The sequence below is a fragment of the Chenopodium album genome, chromosome 17 (genome assembly GCF_948465745.1).
Source record: "Chenopodium album chromosome 17, dcCheAlbu1.1, whole genome shotgun sequence".
In the NCBI taxonomy this organism is placed as follows: Eukaryota; Viridiplantae; Streptophyta; class Magnoliopsida; order Caryophyllales; family Amaranthaceae; genus Chenopodium; species Chenopodium album.
In genome coordinates, this window is record NC_137850.1 from 7880370 (window position 1) to 7904545 (window position 24176).

General features: G+C 34.5%; 2 protein-coding genes across 3 annotated transcripts in view; one reads left to right on the top strand and one right to left on the bottom strand.

The window, feature by feature from the left end:
- Window positions 1-5308, top strand: part of LOC145589467 (succinate-semialdehyde dehydrogenase, mitochondrial-like) — a 35404-nt gene extending 30096 nt beyond the window's left edge. The window contains exons 15-23 of the mRNA XM_081646045.1: window positions 44-129; window positions 420-452; window positions 549-581; window positions 734-834; window positions 3573-3658; window positions 3843-3949; window positions 4032-4109; window positions 4784-4851; window positions 4966-5308. Of these exons, the coding sequence (XP_081502171.1) occupies window positions 44-129; window positions 420-452; window positions 549-581; window positions 734-834; window positions 3573-3658; window positions 3843-3949; window positions 4032-4109; window positions 4784-4819 (560 nt within the window). The 3' untranslated portion in view covers window positions 4820-4851; window positions 4966-5308. The remainder of the gene's footprint in view (window positions 1-43; window positions 130-419; window positions 453-548; window positions 582-733; window positions 835-3572; window positions 3659-3842; window positions 3950-4031; window positions 4110-4783; window positions 4852-4965) is intronic.
- A 2760-nt stretch (window positions 5309-8068) lies between these two features.
- Window positions 8069-21664, bottom strand: LOC145589468 (ribonuclease E/G-like protein, chloroplastic). 2 transcript variants are annotated; one of them, XM_081646046.1, is made up of 12 exons: window positions 21491-21664; window positions 20131-20368; window positions 18728-20043; window positions 18255-18572; window positions 18030-18071; window positions 17319-17443; window positions 15755-15902; window positions 13868-13940; window positions 12773-12885; window positions 11841-11960; window positions 11425-11580; window positions 8069-8861 (listed from the first exon to the last, which is right to left on the bottom strand). In XM_081646046.1, the coding sequence occupies exons 2-12, from the start codon at window positions 20366-20368 to the stop codon at window positions 8682-8684; spliced, it is 2829 nt and encodes a 942-aa protein (XP_081502172.1). In that variant the 5' UTR covers window positions 21491-21664; the 3' UTR covers window positions 8069-8681. The 2 variants fall into 2 exon arrangements, with proteins under 2 accessions (XP_081502172.1, XP_081502173.1); XM_081646047.1 differs by lacking the exon at window positions 21491-21664 and having other exon boundaries at window positions 18728-20054; window positions 20131-20267.
- Between the last annotated feature and the right edge of the window lie 2512 nt (window positions 21665-24176).

The window sequence follows — 24176 nt, forward strand, 5'->3', positions numbered from 1 at the left end:
AATCCTTTGTGTCAAAGCCTAAAATTTTCATCAAAAACTGCAGGTATTTATGATAAATTTGCTAGCGCTTTTTCAAATGCTGTCCAGAAACTTCAAGTAGGGGATGGATTTGTTGATGGTGTTGCTCAGGTGATGTATTATCTTACTTTGTGTTGAAAACTTGAAATTGATTGTTAGGTTTATTTGTTATAATTTCTAGAGAAAATGTGTGGTTCTTTGACAGATGTGTTATTTATTTATGTTGCATTATATATGAGTTAGTTTGAGGTCCACTAGGATTTTACTTGTAAGATGACCATGCTGAAATACATGCAAATATTCATTTTGTTTTTATAATGGCAATCTATCTTAGAAGCTTGGTAAGCATATAATTAGATTTTAACCAACTATTGTTAATTAAGTGTGCCTAAATGTTGCAGGGACCTCTCATTAATGAAGCTGCCGTTCAGAAGGTAATTTTGCTATCAGGGTTCTAGAAATGGTTGTTGGACCTTATGGAAGATTACAAGGTCACTTACAATTTTTTTTTTCATGACATTGGGGTATAGGTTGAAAAATTTGTTCAAGATGCCATCTCAAAGGTAAACCATTCGCTTTTTATACACGCTAGCATACTTCCCTTCCCCTCTTTGTTCTTTGTTCTGAAGTGTATCCCCCCTCCCCTGGGTACCCAAACCTAACTGTACTTTGTATAGCTTCAGTAACTGAAAAGTATCTTATCTTACTTTTGAAGGGAGCCAAAGTTCTTCTTGGTGGTAGAAGACATCATCTTGGAATGACCTTTTATGAACCCACAGTAATGGCAGACATCAACAATGAGATGCTTATATCTAGGTACTTGCTGAATCCTTGTGGTTATTATGCTCTCGTTCAATTCATGTGTGTGGGGAGTTGGTTGGGCAAGACAACGATTGGACATCTAGGCTTCAAGAGAACAATCATTTCTTGTGAGCGATAATGTTATGTGTACCCTAAGTGTCCACTTTGAGGAAAGTTGCACAAGTAGTCTATTCCTGCCCTGAAATCCTGGTAACTTATATTACATTGATTTTATGACCATATATTTATCTTATTTATTTTTGTACTTGCAATACTTTCATAAAACGAAAATGTCATGTTACTTGCAACCAAGCCAACTTTAGTAAGTTTTATATGGAGAAAAGGGAAAATTGCCCTTGCTTGAACGCCCTTTCTACTTCCACTGTCCTCCACCCTTCTTCATTCCACATTCCAGGTCCTACCTCCCACTTACGTGATCCACCAGCCATTACCAGTTGGTTAAACCAGCTAGCCCTCTTCCCCTATGTTAGCTAACTCACCAGTCAGTCAGTCTAGTCCATCACCACTCTCCTCTTTTTAACTTCCCAGAATTCGAATTACCTCCCTTGATGCCCACTTAATAGGACAATTAAGGCTAAGTCAACAGACCTCTACCTTACCTTATGTTGGCGCGTGACAGTTAGCATGTAACATGAACTATGAGGGAGATAGAGGAAGTAGCCTATTTACCAACATTGTTACCACCTTCAAGGCTTCAACCTTATCACATCCACAACAGAGATGAGGAGAAAGAGAGAAGGGGGTAAGTGAGGGAAGGGGAGAGAGAGAGAGAGAGAGAGAGAGAGAGAGAGAGAGAAAGAGGGGGGGGGGGGGGGACCACGTGATATCTCTTTAATGAGCCAAACTACTAACTTGGGTAGAGGAGGGTGTGGTTTGACTACCAAGAAAGAAAGATGACATCAACCTACCCTTTCCACTTTCTCTTTGGTTTGGCTACAAGCAAATATATGAGATGTAGCTTTTATATTATTATGAGTATATTTCGTTTAAATTCGAAAATCGCTCTTGTATTGCAGCTACTAGAGTAAACAATATAGGACAAACGTTCGCTTAGACAAAAAATTTAAATACCATGATTATATTTTTCCTCTCCCATTGCATATCTTTTCGCTTTTGTGGTTACAGCTCGTTTTCCAGAGATCGATGTGAAAGGATAGGCAGAGCGAGCAAAAATATTAATATCCTTTTGGTTTTCACTTATACATAGGATTTAAAAAACAAAGGGATTGTTCGGAAATGTTTACTTACCAATGTGTTTGGATTGAAAATTAGGAAGGTGAGGGATGAGGAAGGGAAGGGGAGGGTAAGAAAGAGAGGATAATTACTAGCTCCTTTTTTTGAATGAGGAGAAGAGAAGGGAAGTAGAGGTATCACCTCCGCTAGATTCTTAAAGACCCTTCTTTCTCCCAACCCCAATTACCACCTCCTCTTCTGCCTCTTTCGTCGCCATATAGAGAGCATCATTTGCTGCCTCTGCAAATTCCTTTGTTTGGCTCTTTTTGTCTTAGAAGAGGCCACAATGGAGAATTACAAGGGAGCAAACCAAGAACTTGTCAATGAGTGACTCAACAAAATAAATCATAGTTTCAAAAGGGAAAATGATTGCGTTGTGGAGCAAGAAATAATATGGTTAATTTACATTTTCACCCTAAGTGGTTTTTATGTGTCCCTATCCCTTCCAAATCATTCCAATTTTCTGGAGATTATATTTATTGCACAATAAAAGAAATAGATTTCTTCCATCCTCATTCCCTCCATTTCAAACATTCTCATACCTTGCTATCTAAACAATGGAAAATGTTTCTCTCCCTTTCCCTTCTTTTTCTCTCTTTCCAAATCCCTTTATCCAAACAGTGTACAAGAGTCTTTATTTTAGTTTCATCAAATTCATGGAACAAGATTTGAAGAAAAGGTGTCTTTATAAATTTGTTTCATTTTACTTAGATAAATAGGGAAATTTATTTATAACTTCATCGTGGCAAAGGTGGCTGATACTTCTAAGACTTCAACCAAGTCTGTCGCAATTATTATGAGGCCCTATGCAATTGAGATAAAACTAGGCCCTCTCTTTAATGAAATGGAAGAGAAACTAACGATGTATAAATATCTCGTAATTAAATTTATATTCTCAAATAAGTTAATAATCAATCGAGTCATAACTTTAATAGCATTCTATTTATGAAAAATTACAAACTGAATAGTGCATTTATACTTTATAACAATTTTGAAAAAAAAAAAAAAAAAAAAAAGAGAGAGAGAGAGAGAGAAACATAAGAAAAAAATACAAACTGTATGTGTCTTGTGAGGATAAAAATTCAAAAGCAAGAAAGAAAGAAAAATAATTAAAGTGTATTGTGGGAATTGAACAAGAAATCTACAAGACTTTTATTGTACCATTGAACCAAAGCACCTCAACTTATTATATTGCACAACAAATTTAATACAATAGTTTACTTATTTGAGGCCCCAAACAAATTTGGGCCCTGTGCGGTTGCATAGACTAAGAGTACTCCAACAGTGGCACCTAGATAATAAGATATCCAAGAATATTTTATACTATCTACATATTTTGTGGCAACCTAGATATGAGGATAGCTAGTTGTTGTGAGGTTTAAGATTTAGACATTGTTTTTACACTATTGGTCCACTTTAAATCTTGATATGCAAATATGATGAGTAGATTGGACTCTGGAGTAGACTATCACATTCCAATCCTTTGGTTAAAATTGCAGGGAGGAAATCTTTGGGCCTGTTGCTCCTCTTCTTCCCTTTAAAACAGAGGAAGATGCTATTCGCTTGGCAAATGACACCAATGCAGGTTTGTTTATTGATTATAGTCTTGTAGCTTAGACAGCACATCAAATTACTCTGCAATATGTGTGCATTATTTATACAGAAATCATAATCTATGTACAGAAACCTAACCCTGAATGTCTTTTCATAGTTCAGTGGTGTAGACTGATGTTATTTCTTTCATTTGTGGTGTGGATTCCTCCATTCAGGATTAGCTGCATATTTATTCACAACAAATATTCAACGTTCTTGGCGTGTTAGTGAAGCCCTTGAATATGGAATTGTTGGTGTTAACGAGGGATTAGTTTCCACGGAGGTCTGTATGCATTTTCAAAGTATTCAAAAGATAATAGCTAGTTTTTTTTTTTTTAATTCAAAGAGCAGCTAATGTGCAACAGGTGGCTCCATTTGGAGGATTTAAGCAGTCTGGTATTGGACGAGAGGGTTCTAAGTATGGCATGGATGAATATGTTGAAGTAAGTTACATGGTTTAGCTTTCCTTATGGAATCAAATTTAACAAGTTGATTGTGATTAATGATTATATGGCATTTTTTGTCCGTTAATGTGGTGTTAATCCCGATAAAGAATGTTAAGCGAAATAGATAAGTTACGCATAGAGACTTTGATCTCAAAAATCTATTGCAAGAATTCAGTGCTTTGTGGACCAAAGAATGTTTCAACTGTGCTACTCAGCTGAAAGAACTTAATAAGAGGTTATTTCTGATTAAATTGATTAAAAACAGTTGCATGGGTATCTCTGCATATTAGTTTAGTTAATGAATCTACATTTTGATTTTGAACGAGTTCACATTTATAATTGCAGCCTGAAATGGGGATTCAGATCAGATAGTAGGCTCTTCATGATCACTCAATGAGATGAGAGTTTGTCAGCAAATATGCTCTAATAAAATTTATTATTTTAGGCTTCATGATGATCAGACACATGATAAGAGACCAACTACGTAGATCATTGTTCCGCGTAGCTTAGGTCAAGGTTTAGTTACAGATGTTGCAGAATTTTATAATGTGGCTTTCAGTCACACTTTCTCTCTGTTCTCGATGTTTAATATTGCAGATAGAAACATAGAATTTGTTTAATTGATCATTGATACTATCCAATTGACACCTTTTCTATGCATAATTTTTCAGGTTAAATACGTATGTTTGGGTAACATGCATGGTTAAATTAATTGGGACAAATGCACCTATCATTAATGGTAAGCTCTAGAAACTTATTTGAAATGTATCAGTCTTTGAACTATTTTGTCTTCTGTGCGAAACTTCTATATTTACTCTGTTGGAGTTCATGACGTTTTCATAATTTTATGCAGGTTCACACACCTTGGTTATTTATATATCTGGGGAATCATGCAATTTGGTTTGGAACGTACAAAATGAGCATCAGTAGAATGACGTAGATAGTACAAAATGAGCATCGTGGGCCTAGTGTGGACTTCAAGTTCTCCAACTTGGCTCGAATAAAGTTTGCTCGCACCTGTCTCTTTAGTGTTTTTTTTTTTTTTTTTTTTTTTGACATTGGAAAAAGCAGACTCTTGTGTTTTTTTTGTAGTGTAGTTGGTTGTTTTTGTTTTCTGTATTTCTTTAATTATACTCTTTGTCAAAAAGAATGACATAGATATTTGTTGAGTAATTGTTATTTTTAGTTTCTTTTGAGTGACTTGTATATTTTGGGAATGATTCTAGGGTGGCGTAATCAAAGAAACTTGGATTACGGAGTACCATAAGCCAAAAGTGGGTCTGATCCTCGGCCACACAAAAAAAAAAAAAAAAAAAAAATTGTCCTTTATTTTCTTTTTAGCAAAAAATCATATTCATACTTTTACAAAATGTTAAAAATCTAATTAAAATCATATACTACCTCCGTTAACAGTTATTTGCAACATTTGCCATAAACAGATGTTATCTATTATGTGTAACTAATGTTTTTTTTTTCCTCTTTTAGTAAGTTTTTTTGTAAAAAATGACCAAACTACCCTCACTTAACCAACTTACTCCCTTAATCATTTCACTAACTATACTCTATTATAACCTACTTAACTCATCTAATCTTAAAAATAAAAAAAATAAAAAAATAATAATAATCAAATCAATTCAAATCTCTCAACATTCATCGTCATCATCAAATTTCTTTCTCCTCCTCCATCATCAAAATCTCACTCCTCCTTCATTTTCCCCATCTTTTGTCCAGATGTGGAGGTGGTCGCCTAAGGATTTCGTGGGTGTGGTGGTTGTGGGTGACACGAGTTTCGTGGATGGTGGTCTAGGTTTTGTGGGTTTCGTGGATGGATATAGGTATTGTGGGTCGTGGGTCTGGGTCTAGGTCTAGGATTTGTTGTGGTTGATTTCCTAGGGTGGTAGGTGGTGCAGTGTTGGGTTTCGTAGGGTAGTGGGTGGCGTGGTGGTGGATTAATAAGTGGGTCTAAGTTTCATGGTGGTGGTGGATTAGTTGGTGGGTTCTGGGTTTCGTGGTGGTGGGTTCGGCGGGTTCTGGGTTTTATTATGGTGGGTTCGGCGGGTTCTGGGTTCGTGGTGGTGGGTTCGGTGGGTTCTGGGTTTCAGTGGTGGTGGTGGTTTAATTGGTGGGTTCTGGGTTTCATGGTGGTGGTGGATTAATTGGTGGATTCTGGGTTTCGTGGTGGTGGGTTCATCAGTTTTTGGGTTTCGTGGTGGTGGGTTCGCTGGGTTCTGGGTTTCGGTGGTGGTGGTGGTTTTCGGTGGCTTTTGGGTTTCAGTGGTGGTGGTGGTGGTGGTGGTGATTCTAGGTGCTGGGTTTGGTGGTTTATTTTGGTTAAATATGGGATTTTTTAAAAAAAAAATTGGATTAACACTTAAGTAATGACCTTATATTTCAATAATCATGATTAAAACTTTTGCCTAGGAGTCCGTGCTACCCCCTTTGTTGCAAATAATTGTTAACGGATGTAGTATTATTATTTATGATAATCAGAATATGAAATAATTAGAAATTTTTTAAGAGAATTAATTAGCAATTAAAATTGTTGATGCTAATTACTCTCTCTTAGGGTTTACTTAACCCCTTTCTATCTCCTCTCCATCTTTTCTACCGGTCACCGGAAATGGTCGCCGATAGGTTTTCGAAAACATCAAAATCCGTGGTGAATATCACCATAGTCTTTTATAAACATCTGAATGGTATTCGTATTCATGGATACTATCAAAATTTCTCTATCTTATTGTTAGATTTACCCCCTTTCTCCCTCCTCTAAACCACTGGGATTCGTACTCTGGAAACGGTAGAAATCACTGGAATTCACTTTCTGGAAACAGATAGCCCTTGTATAGAGTTCATCATATTCATTGTGTTTTGGGTTTGTGTAAAATTTCGACAGATAGATTTTTACATCTTAAAAATTGTAAGATTTGATATGTTCTATCTAATTAGATTTTTTCAAAGAGGTGAATTGGATTAACTATGGCGTTTTTTGTGCAATTTTAGATATTCCAGTAATGGTGGTCAAATCACCTGAAGGGGATGATGAACAGTAACGAGATGGAATAAGGCATGGAGTTCATGGAACCTTCCACCTCCTAACTAGGATAATACTAACACCCTACGATATAGGGGATATATACAATTAAGTAACAAAATATAACAGTCTTCAAAAAAAAAAGTAACAAAATATAACACGGTCAAAGAAGTGTCCTGATGGGACTCCAGTCTCGCTTAAAACTCTAAAGCTGCACACTTGGTTCAAAAAAAAAATGGTATAGTGAAGTAACATATTTGGTAGGTACCATGTAACATTCTCTCCCTTATCTCTAAGAAAAAGTAGGAACTACGTTTTAAAAAAAAATAAAAAAGATTAAATATTAAGTTAAATTTACCTAAACAAGTGCCATTTCCCTTCTATATTCCTTCTGAGTGAGTGATTATAATCGACAACAAGTGTATGTAACAATTTAAAGTTCCTCTTTACAAAAATTCTAAGTAGAATCACCTCTGCTCTATTTTCAGTCACTGAAGTTCGAGCAACACCTATTGCATCTTTTGGTATGGTTGTGAAAAACTCGGCTGGAAATCCTCCATAGTTTAGACTTAAGAGTAGGGCCAACCAAGTACTTTGACAAATGATTTCGTAGGTCGACGACTAGGATTCAGGAGAATGAAGTTTAAACCGGGAAAAATTCCCAGAAAAATAATCCCTAAGACTAACATAAAAACCAACAATCGCAATTAATTTATATATAAGCATATAATCACACAAGAAGGAGCTACAGGGAATTGAAACGGGATATATATGTGTGTATAATCAATTAAGTGAATATGTCAGTGAAGTGCTTATGGTAAACTCTTATATGTTATGTGTCATCACGTGTCCATATCATGTTAGCCCACATTTTTCGAAGTAGTAACAATTTAAAGCAAGAACAAAGCTTCACTCCACATTAGATTAGGTGTAACATTTCTAATAGCTGAAGTATTATGTTACAGTTCATACTTAGGCAAGTCACAAACTAATGAAAGAATTCTTAGGCAAGCCGAAATTAGTCATCTACAAAACCAGATATTCTTTAGACCAAAATCTAAACCCTAACTATTGTTTTTAGTTTGAAAATTACATTAATTTACACGTAAATAACAAAATCAAGGCAACCAGTGAGCCACTCTATACATGCCATTTATTACATGGTTTCAGTACATAACTCAAAATTCAAGCTTTAGCTTGGACTTGTAGCAGTTATTTAAGAATTATTGGCTGCTCTGATCTTCGCGAAGCTACAAATTCAAATATGTTGGCTTAAATCCCATATAAACCCTGAAAGGGCAGACAAGTACAACGACAGGAGAGGTTTTAATTTCCTCAGGTTTTTCACTTGTCTTGCCTGCTTGAGTTCATCACACCTGCATAGCTACCCATCATTTGCAAAATCTTCTTTCACCAAAATTTGATGTTCTTTGATGTTCATTGGATATTATTTTAATCTTAAGTTATTTCGCGTAGGCTTTTTTTTCCTTCTCATCTTTCATCTTTTAACAGAGAACAGCTTCGATAAAAATTCATGGTCATAATTTTCTTCCTGCCTTCCATCTCTTCACAGGGAACAACTTAGTTCTCTTGGTGGGTATAATTGTAGCAGCTTCAGCTGATTGAGTGGCCACACCAACTTGTTGCTGGTTAGTAATTCCCTTTTCATCAGCAAGTAATCGGACCTCAAATGCACCCCTCGCAAAATTTCTTGCTACCTGGTAAAGTGATGCATGCAGCAGATGGTCAAATTAAGAACAAATTATTTGTAGTATAACTAGTTTATCCTTAGTAATGTTAAAAAAAATAATACTATAGTAAAAATAAACTCTCAGAAAAAATTTATATTCCAGTTTCATATACGAAGTATATTTCAATTTAGGTTCAAAGATGTGAAAATTATGGACAACATATAAAGTTGACTGTAAAATATTTCAAGATCCATGGACTTATCACTAATGGATGATAACTACAGCAACGAATATGCAGCATATTGAATAGATTGGAGATATGGGACTCATTTTTAAATCAGTCAGTCAAGTTTAGCATTGGTTTAGTTGAGGTGGGTCATAGCTACTGTTTTGCTGCACTTCCTGGTTCACTCATTAACATACAGAATGGGAAAAATTCGAATCTACGCTAACACATACATATGACCTACATAGTTAAGAACACGCATACACTATGCTTCAGCATTAAGGGGAGGGGCACTTTAGGTGGAATCATCATAATGATGTTATCGGTAGCTGTAGAAGAAAAAATATAGTTAGTGAGTTGAACATTGATGAGAGTGCACGGAGAAATTGCTGGGCAGAGAGAACCAACCTCCTGAATGTGCAATTGGTGATTTCCACCATGACTATCATCAATACGATCATGTCTTTCAAGCTTTCACCTAATCTAATTACCAAATTATTAATCAATTTTTCTTAACCTTCTCCCTATAATCTACTGATATAAGTGGTTATCGGGTTTTCCATTAATAAAATTAATGCGCAAGAACAACCTTTTTCCTGGATCTATGTAATTTGTGAATGACATATTTGGGCTTTCAACCCAATTCGCCTATTGATTCAATGCATGATATAGGTGTGACACAATAGGTTCAGTTAAGAGAGTAGACTTAGCTGACTCTAATAGTTGATTATTCTCATTAATTAAAAGCAGCCTCAAGCTAGACATTCCATGCTTTCTATTATAGTGTAGAATATTAAACTTGGCTGCAGAACACATTTGCTTCATGGAGAGTATGTAACCACAGGATTGATGGTTTAGATTTGTACCCGTCATGGGGAGCAGTTAGGGGGTGGCATGAAATATTTAGGTGGGAAGGATATTTCAGTAGAAACAGACTCCTGTCCTGCTCTCCTTCATTGTCATCTCTAAATTTCCTTCCATCATATGTGGCTTATTGTTTAGAGACAGACTGAAGGAAACCTTATTACAGAGTGTAATAAATCAAGTATGAAGACTGCATGCAAGTGAGTAACAGGGTGTCAAATGTATAAAGTAGGGGGGTAAAAGTAGTTTTATCAAAGGAAATATCAGGAGACTATAGAGCAAATTGCTGCCCCAAGTTCAGATATAATAACCAAGGATGAGATCATGCCTCTAATCTTGATTGCTAAGTAAATGGAAACCTAATAGGAAAGCCTCCTACATAATGGCTATGCAGAGTAAGTGTCAGATTTTTTTCGTTATGATCACTGCACTGTGTCACTCAGCCATCACAAATTCACAATTTGACATGGATGTCTTTAGCTCTGAATTGTTGTTTACAATAGTTTTTAAGATTATATTGTAAAATAATACTTCCTCTACTTACAACACACCTTCTTGGCATGCTATTTGAGGAAGAGATTAGAAAAGGTAAACGGACAAAGTAAACTTAATAAATTAAACCGCAACAATTTAACACTTTCTGTTTATTGGTGATAATATTTATTTAATTAATTTGTTCGTTCACTGTGATGGACTCGGTGCACCTGGTGGCCACACCCAAACCTCCAATATGGGTCTACACTCGAAGGAGTAAATAACTTGAGATACAAGACAAAGGGGGAAGAGACAAGCAGCAGCATGCCAGCAGCAAGGGGAAAAGGTGGACAACATGGCAGATGTGGTAAAAATAATCAATGAAACACTAACACTTTGTTAGGATAGATGGAAATGGAAGGAAAAGAAGAGAAGAGAAATGGAGGACAAAAATTTAGTTTGGGTAAAGAATTGGGAGGAGGAAGGGGAAGGAGAGGGAGAGATCCATTTTTCCTCTCTTTTATTAAGCATAATCCCTCCAAAATTGGAGAGATTTGGAGGGAAAATAGAGCATAGTAGTGACCAATATAATTGATGTTAGGTTAACTTGTAAAAGTGCTTAATTATAAATAGGATGTGGAATAGTAGTAGAAACCTCAAGTTGCTAAACTAGAGATTAATAGCCTCAAAATATCTTATGGCCCTTTTTAATCAAGTATCAAGCTTCTATCTTTATTTATTCTCTTGATAATTTTCAATTACATAGTCTGAAATATCAGTCCATTACCTATTCTAATATCGTTGTTAAGTTGCGTGCCAAAATTGTTTGTTGCAAGTAAAAAGAAATCAAGTATATGTATTTAATGAAGTTTCATCTCAAACATGTGTATATTTGCAGCTTAAGATATTTAGTTCCTGGTATGCATTTATAAATTTGAACAAGTTCCTCTGCAAACAGTCAGGTGACAATGACAAATCTATCTTTCCAACAGTCAGTATGACCAAATAATAGGAAATCAGCCATACCTTTAAAAGAATCCAAACTTTCAAAGAGCTACTCAAAGTTGCTAGTCTTGTCCTTTTCCCTGATGTCAAATAGTCGGACATGTAACTATCAACTCTCAACAGCAATCTGGGCCAGGACTTCGGGTTCTCAGGATCAGCTTTCTGGCCTACTGTTGCCTGATAGAAAGAAAGGCGACGAATTAGATTAAAATGGATATAAGAAAATATTGCAAATGAAAGTAGATGAAAGGAATTAAAGTTTATCCTCTCCTCCGAACAGCCTAATGAGGATGTGAATTAACAGCTTCGACAATCCTTTGTAGCAAGTTATATGAAGGAAAAAGCAGATTCGAATCCTACGCCAAATAGACCTACTTGGATGTTTTCCTATACAGGTGAAGCAAAGGAAGAAATCTTTAACGAAAAACTTTACTTACTAGCAAGCGGCATATTTCATGCTCAATCTTTGAGAAGGAAGTTTCTAGAGCCTCAATTCTCCCAGTACCATGACAGCAAGTGCATGGTTCACTTACCATAAATGTCACACTTGGGCGTACCTGTTTAAATTATGTTAAGAGTATAACAGTTAGATAATAAAGTAACTTATAAACTACAGCATTTGCGACTGAATTTTGAGCTGCATTCATTGTACAAATAATAAATTTTGTTTCACTAATCTTACAAGATCACAACCACATTGACCTTTTTTGATTAAACTTTCAACAGTTGTTTACCAGCGAGAAAAAAATCATGGGAACTCTATCAACACCTACTTTATATACAGCAATTTTTTTCCTTTTTTCTTTTTGGAAAGAAAGAACCTCCTAAAAAGATTTCTTGTATACAATTGACTTCATGACTTTTTTTCCCTACAATTCAGTATACAGTATACACCTTGAAATACCTGATTAGACCCTTCACTAGTCGCTTACAGTATACACCTTGAAGTACCTGATTAGACCCTTCACTAGTCACTATACAGTATACACCTTAAAATTGACCACTAAATATAGTAACCATCTTGCTCTTGATTGACAAACTGATATTCAACTTAAGGTCAAATTTTATGGCAGTGATTTACAACACAATAATAGTAGTTCTAAGTTTTTGTGATAAAAGATCCTTGAATAAAATTCTATAAGACAATGTTATAAAGCTATTTACCTAGACAAGGCTAAATAAATAACTCCATTTAGGTTTTACAAAATGTTTCATTCAAAAAGTCAAATTTACAAAAAGATTAAAAAAAAAAAGACACAATGGAGTAATAAGATAAAGAGCCTACGCTGAACCTTTAACACAAAGCCAACCTAACACATTTTTGGATCAGGGATATATGAGGAATGAAGCATTAACATTCAATACATACCCTCTTTCTGGTAATCTCCATAAGTCCATGCTTGGACAATTCAGAAACCTTAACGATTGAGCGGTCCCTCTCGACTGCTTTCTTCACTTCTTCATAGACTAATCTTTTGTTTGCTGGAAAGAAGGCATCAGCCAGAAAAAAGAAAAAATCAAGGGAAAAATATATTGGCAAGTTCTGATTCTCAAACAGGATTCCCTTTATATAAAGTCCTATTGTCTAACCATGTTTTCCAGGACTTCAGAGAGGTGATATTTTGTCTAATTATTATAATGGAGGGATAAGCAGAGCAAAAAACCGGCCACCAGAACTGAAAAGTAATTATAACGCCAGGCTCAAATTTGTAAATTTTGCAAACACATCACCAATGTGTGTAGTTTACTTGTGTTTTTACATTATAAAGTAAAGTAAGAACAATAATCAAAAGTAATGATGTTTAACTATCAGCTCAATCAATAATTTACAAAATAAAAAAAAATAAAATAAAAGGTTGACAAACATATTTATATAATAAAAATAAACACTACTATTTCGTTTACCCTGCATTTAGGAGTGGGATGATCAACAAGTTGTAATGAAAACAACAAAAATTGATTCTCAAGAGTTCAAAGAATAAGGAATAGAGGGCAGAGGATCTCAATGATTCAATAGTTTATGTAAATTGGTGTCAGGAATAAAGTGTCTTGACTCTCCTAAGTTCAGAGCTGAAAGGGTTCCTTCAGAAGACAAACAAGTTCCATTAAGATTGCTACTATTTCACCCCTCTTGTGAAAAGCATTGCTATTTAGATGACAAAGAGCTGCCACAGAAGTAGGATTCTCATTTTCTGCTGGTCTCGTTACAGTCAGTTGGAAAAGTGTAAGACAACGTGATTATACTTTTCAAGAACTGAGGCTAACAACTTGATATTGCCTATCGAGAAAGTCGACTTAATCAACAAAGAATATAGTAAACAATATGTTTATCCATCCCTGCATTCTGAATCTGCTTAAAGTTTGCATAATTTCATACCATTATCCTATTGCCAAGAAAATTACAAAATGACAACACACATCAAGAATTTATGGAGAGAAAGAATCATAGCAGAGGTTTACTCACAATCATCCATCATATCAATAAAATCTACCACGATGATGCCACCAATATCCCTGAGACGTAATTCCCTAGCAATCTAGGGAAAAAAAATGCTGTTAGAAGTATTCTTACAGAGAATAGTATTTTTTACATCTAAGTGGTTCTCTTCCCTTTCACCAATGAAACAAAAGAAGATGATTGAATATTTTAATATGATGCAGTTTTCAGTCTAACAGTGTACAGTAACTAATTCTCTGAAGGTATTCTATAGCACTATTGATAAAGGAAAACTAATTCTAGTATCCCTTTCACCAGTGAAACAAAAGAAGATGATTGAATAGTTTAGGTATTTTGTAACACTATCGATGAATTAAAATTGATTCTAGTTTAGTTATGCAAACATGAATAACATTTAAACTTCAAGAGCTTTAAAAATAGAAAATGAAACATCTGGAGACAGAAAACTGTCACATAAAAATAAGAATATATATGCAGCCCTTAAGCTAAAAGAAGAAAGAATAAAAATATATAAAAACAAAAAAAGAAGTTAAAACAAGAAAGATACAAGAATTATCAAACAAACACCAGTCGACGTGTAATTTTTTCATAGATGTCTAAACTAATACAAATACATGAAACATATTTAATGCTTATGCTTACAGTAAATACTGTAAACTTAATCAACAAAAGGAAAAGTTAGCTAATCACTAGACCTGGTTATTGGGTAGGGTAGCCAATGATAATAGAATCAGGGCCAAGCTTAAAGGGTTTATAATGGACAGAGCCTTAAATGGACAAGACCCTTATTGGGTACGGGCAATATAGGGCCAAAATGTTTTTCCAATTTAATAGACAAATAAAATAGATGATATGAAAATAATTACATAGATAAATTTGTATTCAAATATACTTAATAATGGCTTTGTTCAATATTTATTTTAATAGTTATTTTGTTGGCCCGCCCATTACCGACCCGCTATTGACCAACGATCGGCATTGGCCACACCCATTATTGACCTTGTAAAATATGACCCTCTTTGACCCCACCCGCCCCGCCCTGCCCAATAACAGGTCTACTAATCACACTATGATTAAGAGTCCCACACTCACATAAACACATTGATGTATAAGATACCATCACAAATTTAGAATTTACATAGGGGGGTGTTTGGTCAATAACCTTTTGGAACAAAAAGAGCTTTTTGGAGCAAAAAAAGATAATTGACCATTTCCAAAAGCTCCATAGGGTGTTCGATTAAAAACTTTTTAAAGAGCTTGACCCAAAAAGCTCTTTTTTAAAAATCTCATATGAAGATTTTTGAAAGAGCTTTTAGTTTCTTTGGTTGCTTTATACCCTAAAAAAACTAATTACTACCCAATTATTTACCAAACACTTTTAAAAACAACTAAAAACCCTCCGTTCCTCAAAGAAGGTTACGTTTGCCTTTTTTTGACGTTCCCCTTTAATGGTTACGTTTCAATTATTACTTAACATTAACATAATTATTTTTTTTACACGTTTCCTTCATACATACATGTTTTCCATGAAATTACACCATTTATCAAAATATTTACATACTTCCAATGTAACCGTTCTTATTCACATAAATATTTACCTACTCTCAATGCAAATATTCCTATTTGCAATGTTCATTTAATGCCTTAATACTTGATGAGTGTGATATCTAATCATTGTTTTCCACCATCTTATTTTCTTTATTAACCTTGTAAACCCACCAAACGTAACCTTCTTTCGGGTTTGGAAGGAGTAATTGCCTAACAAGGCCATGCAACTCGTAATATAAATTTGGTTTTCATTTAATTTCGTTTAACCAAAAATGCAATATTTCCTTTTCAAGCACAAAGCACCAGCGAGTAAACTTATCAGCACAAAAGTAGAGTGTCACACACTTGTTTCGCGGCAGCAAGGTTGACATCAACAATAGCTTTCTCTTGTGAAGCCCCTTGACCAAACATCCCATGTCCTCCATTCACATCAATAGAGACTAAAGCTTCAGTTTGTTCGATTACCAAAGATCCTCCATTTGGAAGAGCGACCCTGTCAACAAGATGCAATCAGCACAATTTGGGACCCAGCACAATATCACATACAAAATTTATCTAGAGCACTTGCCTTACTGATTGTTATGTACAAATTTGGGACCCAGCACAATATCACATACAAAATTTATTAGGAGCAAACAGTTTGACTTAGAGGCATTTATTGTTCACAACTAATGGACTTTCCTGATACAATTCTCTGCTTTTTTTAACATATGTATTTAATTCTCTATACATAACTCACGCAATTTCCTATGACAACAAGAACACACAAATCAATCACATTACATAACAGACTTCCAGAGTTGTCTGAGAATATATGTAAGCTGGTGTATGAATTACTAATCGGAAATTAAAAAGATTAATTATACCTTCTTTCTTCAATCACTCGTAAATTTTCTACTTAGAGGATTTTCAACATCAACCACTCGTAGAATTATTCCATATATTGCTGCTCTCCTCCTATTCTCTTTTTCTTCAAAAAGTAGACTATCTCCAACCCTTTTTCTTTACAACAATTAAGTTTTTTTTTTCTTTTTTGTTGTTGATATGTGTTTCTCCATTCGTGAGAGTTTTCTTCCCAATTTTTTGGGTTTTTTTCTCATTTTTTGGGTTTATTATTCTCATCCACGGTTTTTTTTTTTTTCTCTCCTAGTAGGAGGAGATTTGGATTCATATGGGCTAAGGTCTTGTCAACAACTCCTCAATTAGAACATTAGTCTAAATTGAGAAGGTCTCTACTTGGAAAGATGCAAAGATTTCAAAGTTTCACTGCTTGCGTCAAGCTTGAATTGGTGGAGTATGAAGTGTGCCGAGAATGCAAAAAAAATGTTAATCGATATTTAAAATTTATGTTCTTTCTCTGAATATGTGGTTTATAGATCTATATTCTTATTGTAGATGTCGTACGGCTAATTATTAATGATATTATTCTTCTCGTCAAACAACAACAACGAAATATCAACCACTCATTTAGATGGGGAACATACAGAGAAATTGCAGAGATGATCAGAATTTAATTTGGTCTTCACCAAGACCCTTCTGAATTTTGGTCATCATTCTCTCATTCCTCCTTTCTCTCTACATCTCTCCTCCATAATACCCAATAAAGATTTTTATCAATTCTATGATAAATTTCCTAATTTGTTGATGACAATGCACTAAAATTATTTTGACATAAACCAAGGGCATAAGCACATAACAATGGCAACAAGACCAATTCAAAATCCCACTACTTGCAGTTAACCCTAACAAGACAATACCAGTAAAATGGTAGTTCAGATTGAACCTACTAATATAAGCATTCTAAAAAACACACATTGAGAAGTAAGATCAAGTCCAATAATTAGATGTAAACAAACACAAAAATTACAACATACCACACCTTTGGAAAATTGACTCTTGGCATCCTCACCTTTTATTAAGAATATTATTGATCTCCTCTTCAATGTTGAATTCATCAAACAAAGGAACATTTTTCCTGTGTAGCTCGACTCTATCACAGAGCTCCGGAGCAATATCCTGCAGATAATTGGTAACCTGAAAAGAACATCAAATAAGAACAAAGTCCGACAAATGACATCTTAACTTGTTTAGATTATCAAGATACATGAATAACATATTACAACAATGATAAAGAATTTATTTCTACACTATATTAGGCAAATAAGTTGTTTCAGAACAGCTTAAAACACCGCTTCATTCTTACCTGAAGAATCGAACGAGAAAGTCAATAAGCCTCAATCAATTATGCATTCTGTAAGAACCGGTGTTCACAAACACGTTTTATTTCTATTCATCTGTATGGTAGATGATCAAAAGCTTGGAAAGATAAGATGAATGATTAATGATTGACCTAACCTCAGATCAAATACAAATTCTATTGCCCAAAGAAAATAGAGAGATATCAACTACATCTACTAAACTGCTATAGCAACTACATGGCCTACATCCAGGTAACATATACAGTCGAATAAATATGCAAATCTTCCATATAATAGGGCTATCAAATTTAAAACTTAGAGCTTGTCCATCCACACCTTTGGATTGGGGTGTAATATAACCACGACAACGAAAACATATGTAAAGGGGCAACTAAAACAAATTCGAAGAGTGAGTTTCATACCTCATGGTATGTCCTTGGGGAGTCTACTACCATTCTCTTAACCTGAACAGAATAAAAAAGATAAGACAATAAGGCATGTAACATTTGATTATGAAATAACTGTTTGCAGCATATAAGTTCATTTAAATACTACTAGGAATTGGACTACCAGAAAAACATTTCAAAATGTCCATAAACAAGCATAAAAGATAAAATTATAGGGAAATTGTATCAAAGGCAGCAAACCTTCTCATTAAAATAATCCTGGACAACAGATAGTGTCTGCCCCATTGCTTGGTGCAAAATAACAGGTACAGCACCTTCAACACCTTCATCTGCTGCAAGTGCTGCAGATTTTGCATGTTCAACGATATTTCTCCATGTTGCAAGCAACCCTTCCAAGTCCTTTCGCAATTCTTCAACAGAATGACCAGCAGCAACAGTTCGGATGGTCACACCAAAACCAGGGGGCTGCAAAGATTTTGCTATGACTCTCAAGCGTGTGCGTTCAACCCCAGAAATTTTTTTTGATACTCCAATACTCTTGCACCGGGTGATCAATACCTAACAGTGAAAGGAAAGAAGTTTCAAAATTTTCAAAAAGAGCACAAAGTTTTATGCATTTATCCACCTTAAATGCTTGATAATTGATATTGATAACAAAAATACGTCAACAAAGAGAAACCTTGGGTTTAAAATGTATCTTTTGCAATTCTTACCCAGAATCTGCTCCTAAGCTTTGGATAAGCAGTCAATGTCGGACCTTTTTTACCCAACCCCTCTTTTACAACTTGCACAAGTATCTTAGTGCCTTTGCGAACATTAGCCCACATTTCTTCTGCACTGTGGATGTCATTGGTGCTCCTATGTTTTTTCACCACAGAATGATGGGAATCAGTTTGAATTTTTAAATGGTTCCCATTCACATCCAGCTGATATTCAAAGTTCCCAAGATTTGAGCCAGTTCCATTACTGTTAACCTGAATAAGATTTCCCGTTTGAACTTCATCGAATGTATCTTCATTCACATGTCCCTCAAATTCTTCATCCTCAAAATCAACCTCCACATCATCATCAGCAAGTTCATCATCTTCTTCCAAAAATGCTTGTTTAAAATGACTGATGTCTAAGTTCTTCTCAAGCACGGATGATGGAGGGCAAGTTACATCATTTTCCTTTGAAGTATCAAAGAGTGGAAAAATAAAAGGTTCCTTATAATGCTTAATGTCCATAAGAGAGGGTCTGGAACTCCCTATATTTACAAATGCACCACCCATATGAGGAACAAGTTTTGTAATTACCCCCAGGTAAACACTATCACATTGCACATTACTTTTGACAGGTTCTAATAACAACTCAACTAGATTTCCATCTTCAAGTACAGCTATCCTTTGCATGGTACAGATAGAGCAGTTGATTAATATCTCAATAGAAACTAAACCCACTGGTGGAAGCAGATTACTTTCTGTTCCAGAAAGCAGCTTTTCTGAAATAATTTGGTGTTGTTCCTGCAGTTCTTGAAGACGTGCCTCATCTTGAGTAGGCTCCTCAATGATGGGAGTTTCAGCAACTGGGCTGACACTAGTTTCTGAAAAATCGGGAATTGGATATAGGAGCCATGGATCCTCAACAGGATGGTCCCTCTCAGAGAAAGACCAGGTAGAACTGAAGTCACCATCAACTTGATGATACATTTTTTCACTTTCAATGAAGTACTCACCTCCGTATCTGAAATTATTAGACGATGACTGTGACATAACATGATCATTTGGAAAGTTTTTCAAAGTTCCTTCTCGATCAAAGGAATCAATATGAGCATTGAAGTCTTTTTCAGCATATTGAGAGATAGTACATGGCCGCATGAACCAGGGCTCCTCCAAAGGTTGATTCCTTTCAGTAAAGTTGGTCTCTTCATCATTAAGACTATCCGAGTCTTCACTTCGAATATAGTATCCATTGGTAACTATAAGATCATCTAAAAAGGGCTTTTCTCGTAGGGAATCACTGTCAAAGTATTCCACAATGTCTTCTTTATCTGTCAAAGCGCTGAAAGCATTAAGTGTTAAGAAGCTTACTTAAAGAAGAAATTTCACATGTCCAAATACAAACACGCCCATAATACCTTTAAAAAAAGCAGTTACTGAAGACTGGACAGGAAGGTGTTGTTCTTGAATTAATGAACCTTGTAAATGAGGGTTAAGCCTCGTCTTGTAAAATCTTGCCAAAGTCACCCCATAATGTCTTTCATGTACATTATTTGACAAAGGAAATCGAGGTTTCACCCTCGAGATTGCATCATAACAGGTCCATCTACCGTCTCTTATAAAACAATTGTAATGACAATTCACTGGACAAACCATCTGTTACATTGAAACAATAATATGGTAAGGAAGCTAAAATCCAACAGACTCTAAGACCCATCCCCTGAGCTAGGCAGGAGGCGCAATACATTAAAGAGGTGTAATTTCATAGTTGAATCCTAACATTAAAGGGTTGTGCAATACATTACATTAGCAACCAAACTTGATTCAATTATCTCGAAAAATCACATAATTTTAGGGATATTTGATTCAATAATCAATTAGGCTCATAATTTTCTTTTCTGGTAAAATAATCGTTGGTTATCTTAGAATTTAGAACCAATAGTTGAGATTTCGAACCCTACACTTAATGCACTAACAATTAAATTAGATTAAACCCTAGATTGTGAAATTGGTATGATAAATGGGGGATACAAGTATTAGATTCAATGAGTACGTTGAATGCGCTTCAGTGGCGTACCCAAGAAGGAATCTTACAAAAAAAATTGATCATATATTTAATTAAATATTCAATACATAAGTTCGAATTTTCAACATTATATATCTCAGCAAAAAATGTAGCAAGTGTCTGTAATTAATGTCAGCAAACTTCCATTTTCCCTTCCTTATCCTAACCAACAGTATAAGGGTGGTACAACAAGCACCTGAAAACCTCCTCCCCTCCAAAACACCCTAAAAAATTAGTCGTCGATCAAACACTTCGCTATACATCCAAAAGCAACCCCCCACCCAACACCCCCCCCCCCCCGGCCCCGCCCCAACCCCCTGCAGTAATGTTAGTTGAAAATTATAAATTCCATGACTAAATCCTCCAAATGAACCTTAATTCTCTTTCTTCTAGTCATATACACACTCCATGGATCATTAGTTGAAAGATTTATCGCATTCTGTCCTAAAAGTAAAGCAACATTATAGATAATTTAAATCTGTAGGTGCCAATTCAAATTTTCATTCACCAAAAGCAATTGTCGAAGTGTGAGATGAGGTTGGGCAAATGAGATTATCAATTAAAAAAACAAAGTAAATTTTAAGTGAGTAACTTGACAATTCACATTAAATTATTCAATTTGTGAATAATACATCAAAACCAATAAACCAAATCAGCAATTACCACTAATTTGAAAAAATAAAACAAACAAATTAAGAGGAGAAATGACTGACGAAGAAGAAATGTGCTGGGCTCCGGGCTCCGGCGGACTGCAGGCGACTCACCGGGTAGGTGTGGCGGTGGTGCAGGCTGCAGAGTTGCGGTGTGTGGGCTGTTGGTTGAGGTTGCAGGGGTGCGGTGGAGCAGTGAGGGAAAGCTTATAGTTCTAGTGTTGCTAATTCACAAGGACAGGGGATGGTCAAGGATTAGGAAGTCAGTGGAGAAGATAAACAACAGCTGATTGTTTTCTTTTTTTTTTTTATATACGTAGTATTTCAATTTTTTTTTTTTAATTTCTTTTCCCTTTTTCTATTTATTTGAATTAACTTGTAAAGTATTCCTTTTTAAGAAATCTAATATCTAATACTTATATAGTACTCCCTCCGTCCCTAAATTACATTCCTCTTTAGAAATGTACAGGGGAATTAAGAAAGGATGAATAAGACAAATAACAATAATTAAATAATGCAATGGGAAATACAAAGATAGATTAGTTATTACTCATGACATGTCATCAATCCTGGCAAAAAAAAAAGGACCAATCACATGCTCCTAATTAAAAAATTTTAACCAATTATATTCATTGTAATTTGGCACATGGATTATGAGTGTGATTAGGTAAGCATGAGTGAGAAAGCATTAAATATAAAACAGAAAAAGAGAGTTGATTTACTAAAAAAAACTTACCAAAAATAGAAAGGAGGAATATAATTTTGGAATACCAAAAATAGAAAGGAGGAATGTAATTTAGGGACGGGGGGAGTATATACTAAAGTAAGGACACTTGGCATGATTTTGTGAAAAATTTTCCCTCCAAAATGCACTACTTTTAAAAAAATAAAAATAAATTATATTTAAGAAGATTTAAAGGATAGACATTAATAAATTCAAATTAAAAATAAATAAAAAAATAAATAAAAAAATATTACATAAGTCATTTAATTTCAACTAACTCTATTTCAATTGACTATTATTGTATCATACTTTATAAATCCATGCATTGCACTGGGCCAAAACTAGTTTATTTTAAGGTGACACTTTTCTTTATGAGTAAGTTTTATACTTTGTCTTTTTAGAGACTCATTAGCTTATCATTCTCTCTCCTCTTCTTAATATGTGCCTAAATTAAACGTGTTAAAAATCAAGACAGAATAAATACTCTTTTGGGTTAATACTCTCTCCCAACTTTTAATCACCCCATTCAATTATATTAGGACTCTTTTATTTTTCTGACTCTTAGGTTTTTAGAATTAGTTTAGAATTCTTATTATTTTTAGAATGAAAAAGTGAGAAAAATCATAGAAAAATGGAATATTATTTGGTGACAAAGATGATTTAGAGATTCAACCATCAATCACTTGAGCATTTCTTATTCTCTCTCTTTATTGCTTTAATTTACTTGTTTTTCCTAGTTCAATGTTTTATGCTTTGCTTGTTATTTGTTTTGCTTTTTAGTTGTTATGGTACATTCTATTCACCTGATTTTTACTTTTCCGAACTTATCTTATTTTATCTGAACTTATTAATCCTTATTAGAATTTATTTTAGTTATAAATTGAACTCCCTGATTAACCCTTATCACAACTTATCTGAAATTATTTTTCCTGAATTTATCTTATATGAACTAATTAACCCTTATCTAAACTTATTTTTCCTAAAATAAGTGGAAACAAGGTGAGCAGAATCGAAACCTTAATCATTGTATGAATCTTAATTGTTTTTGTTAATAATCTTACTTAATTAGTCTTATTAAGTTTGTGGTTTTGTTCTTTGTTTATCATGTTTAATCTTTTATTTTTAGGCTAGGTTATAACTAGGGGAGGAGGAGAAGAGTACAATGACAATTGATTTCAAATGTTGATGATTGATTGTTGATGATTCATGCTTGTGTTGTTGGGTAATTGGTTTAATTCCTTAAGGCTTTTTCGGTTAATGGTTTCAATTTTTTGCACACTCCTACTCTAAACACCCACCCTTCCCTTTACAACATATTCATGCTTATTCTTTTTTTTTTAAAAAAAAAATGGTTTACTAAAAACTCAATACTTAGACAACTTTAATGGGGTTGCCAGGCCCCCACCCCAGTTAATCTCCATGATAAACAAAAATAATTTAATAGTGGTTTTGAGCAAAACCGCTATTTAGTCTTAAAATCGCGTAGCAATATTTAGGCAACATCGCTACCTCAAGTAGTGGTTTTATCCATTTTCACCGCATAAATTACACTTTTCCCGTGATAAACAAAACTTGTCCATGGTTAGGAGTTAAGAATGACTGGTAACTTTCAAAAAAAAAAAAAGTGATCAGTAAGGCCTTGTTTAGTTCAATTTATTTTCTTATTTAGAAAAAATAAGTTGATATCAAATCTAATCAGAAAAAATAAGTTCAGATCAGATCATCGTTTTATGTGTAGTTTTTTATCGCTAAATATCTTTAATTTCGTAGTGAAAAAAATTATGAAAATAACATATTAATTCCTCTGGGTTTTTTTATTGGAGCTGTTTCTTTTATCACGCTTGTCGATGCACAACTTTAACTTTCAATAATTCTCTATAAGTAAAAATTGTAAAAGTTATATATTATGATAGTATTTATTGATACGATTCTAATAAGATCTCACATGAATATGGTTTTTCCTTGCATATTATTCACAAAACACGGTCAAACGTGGGGTAATGAATAGTGTAAAAGTCAAAGCGG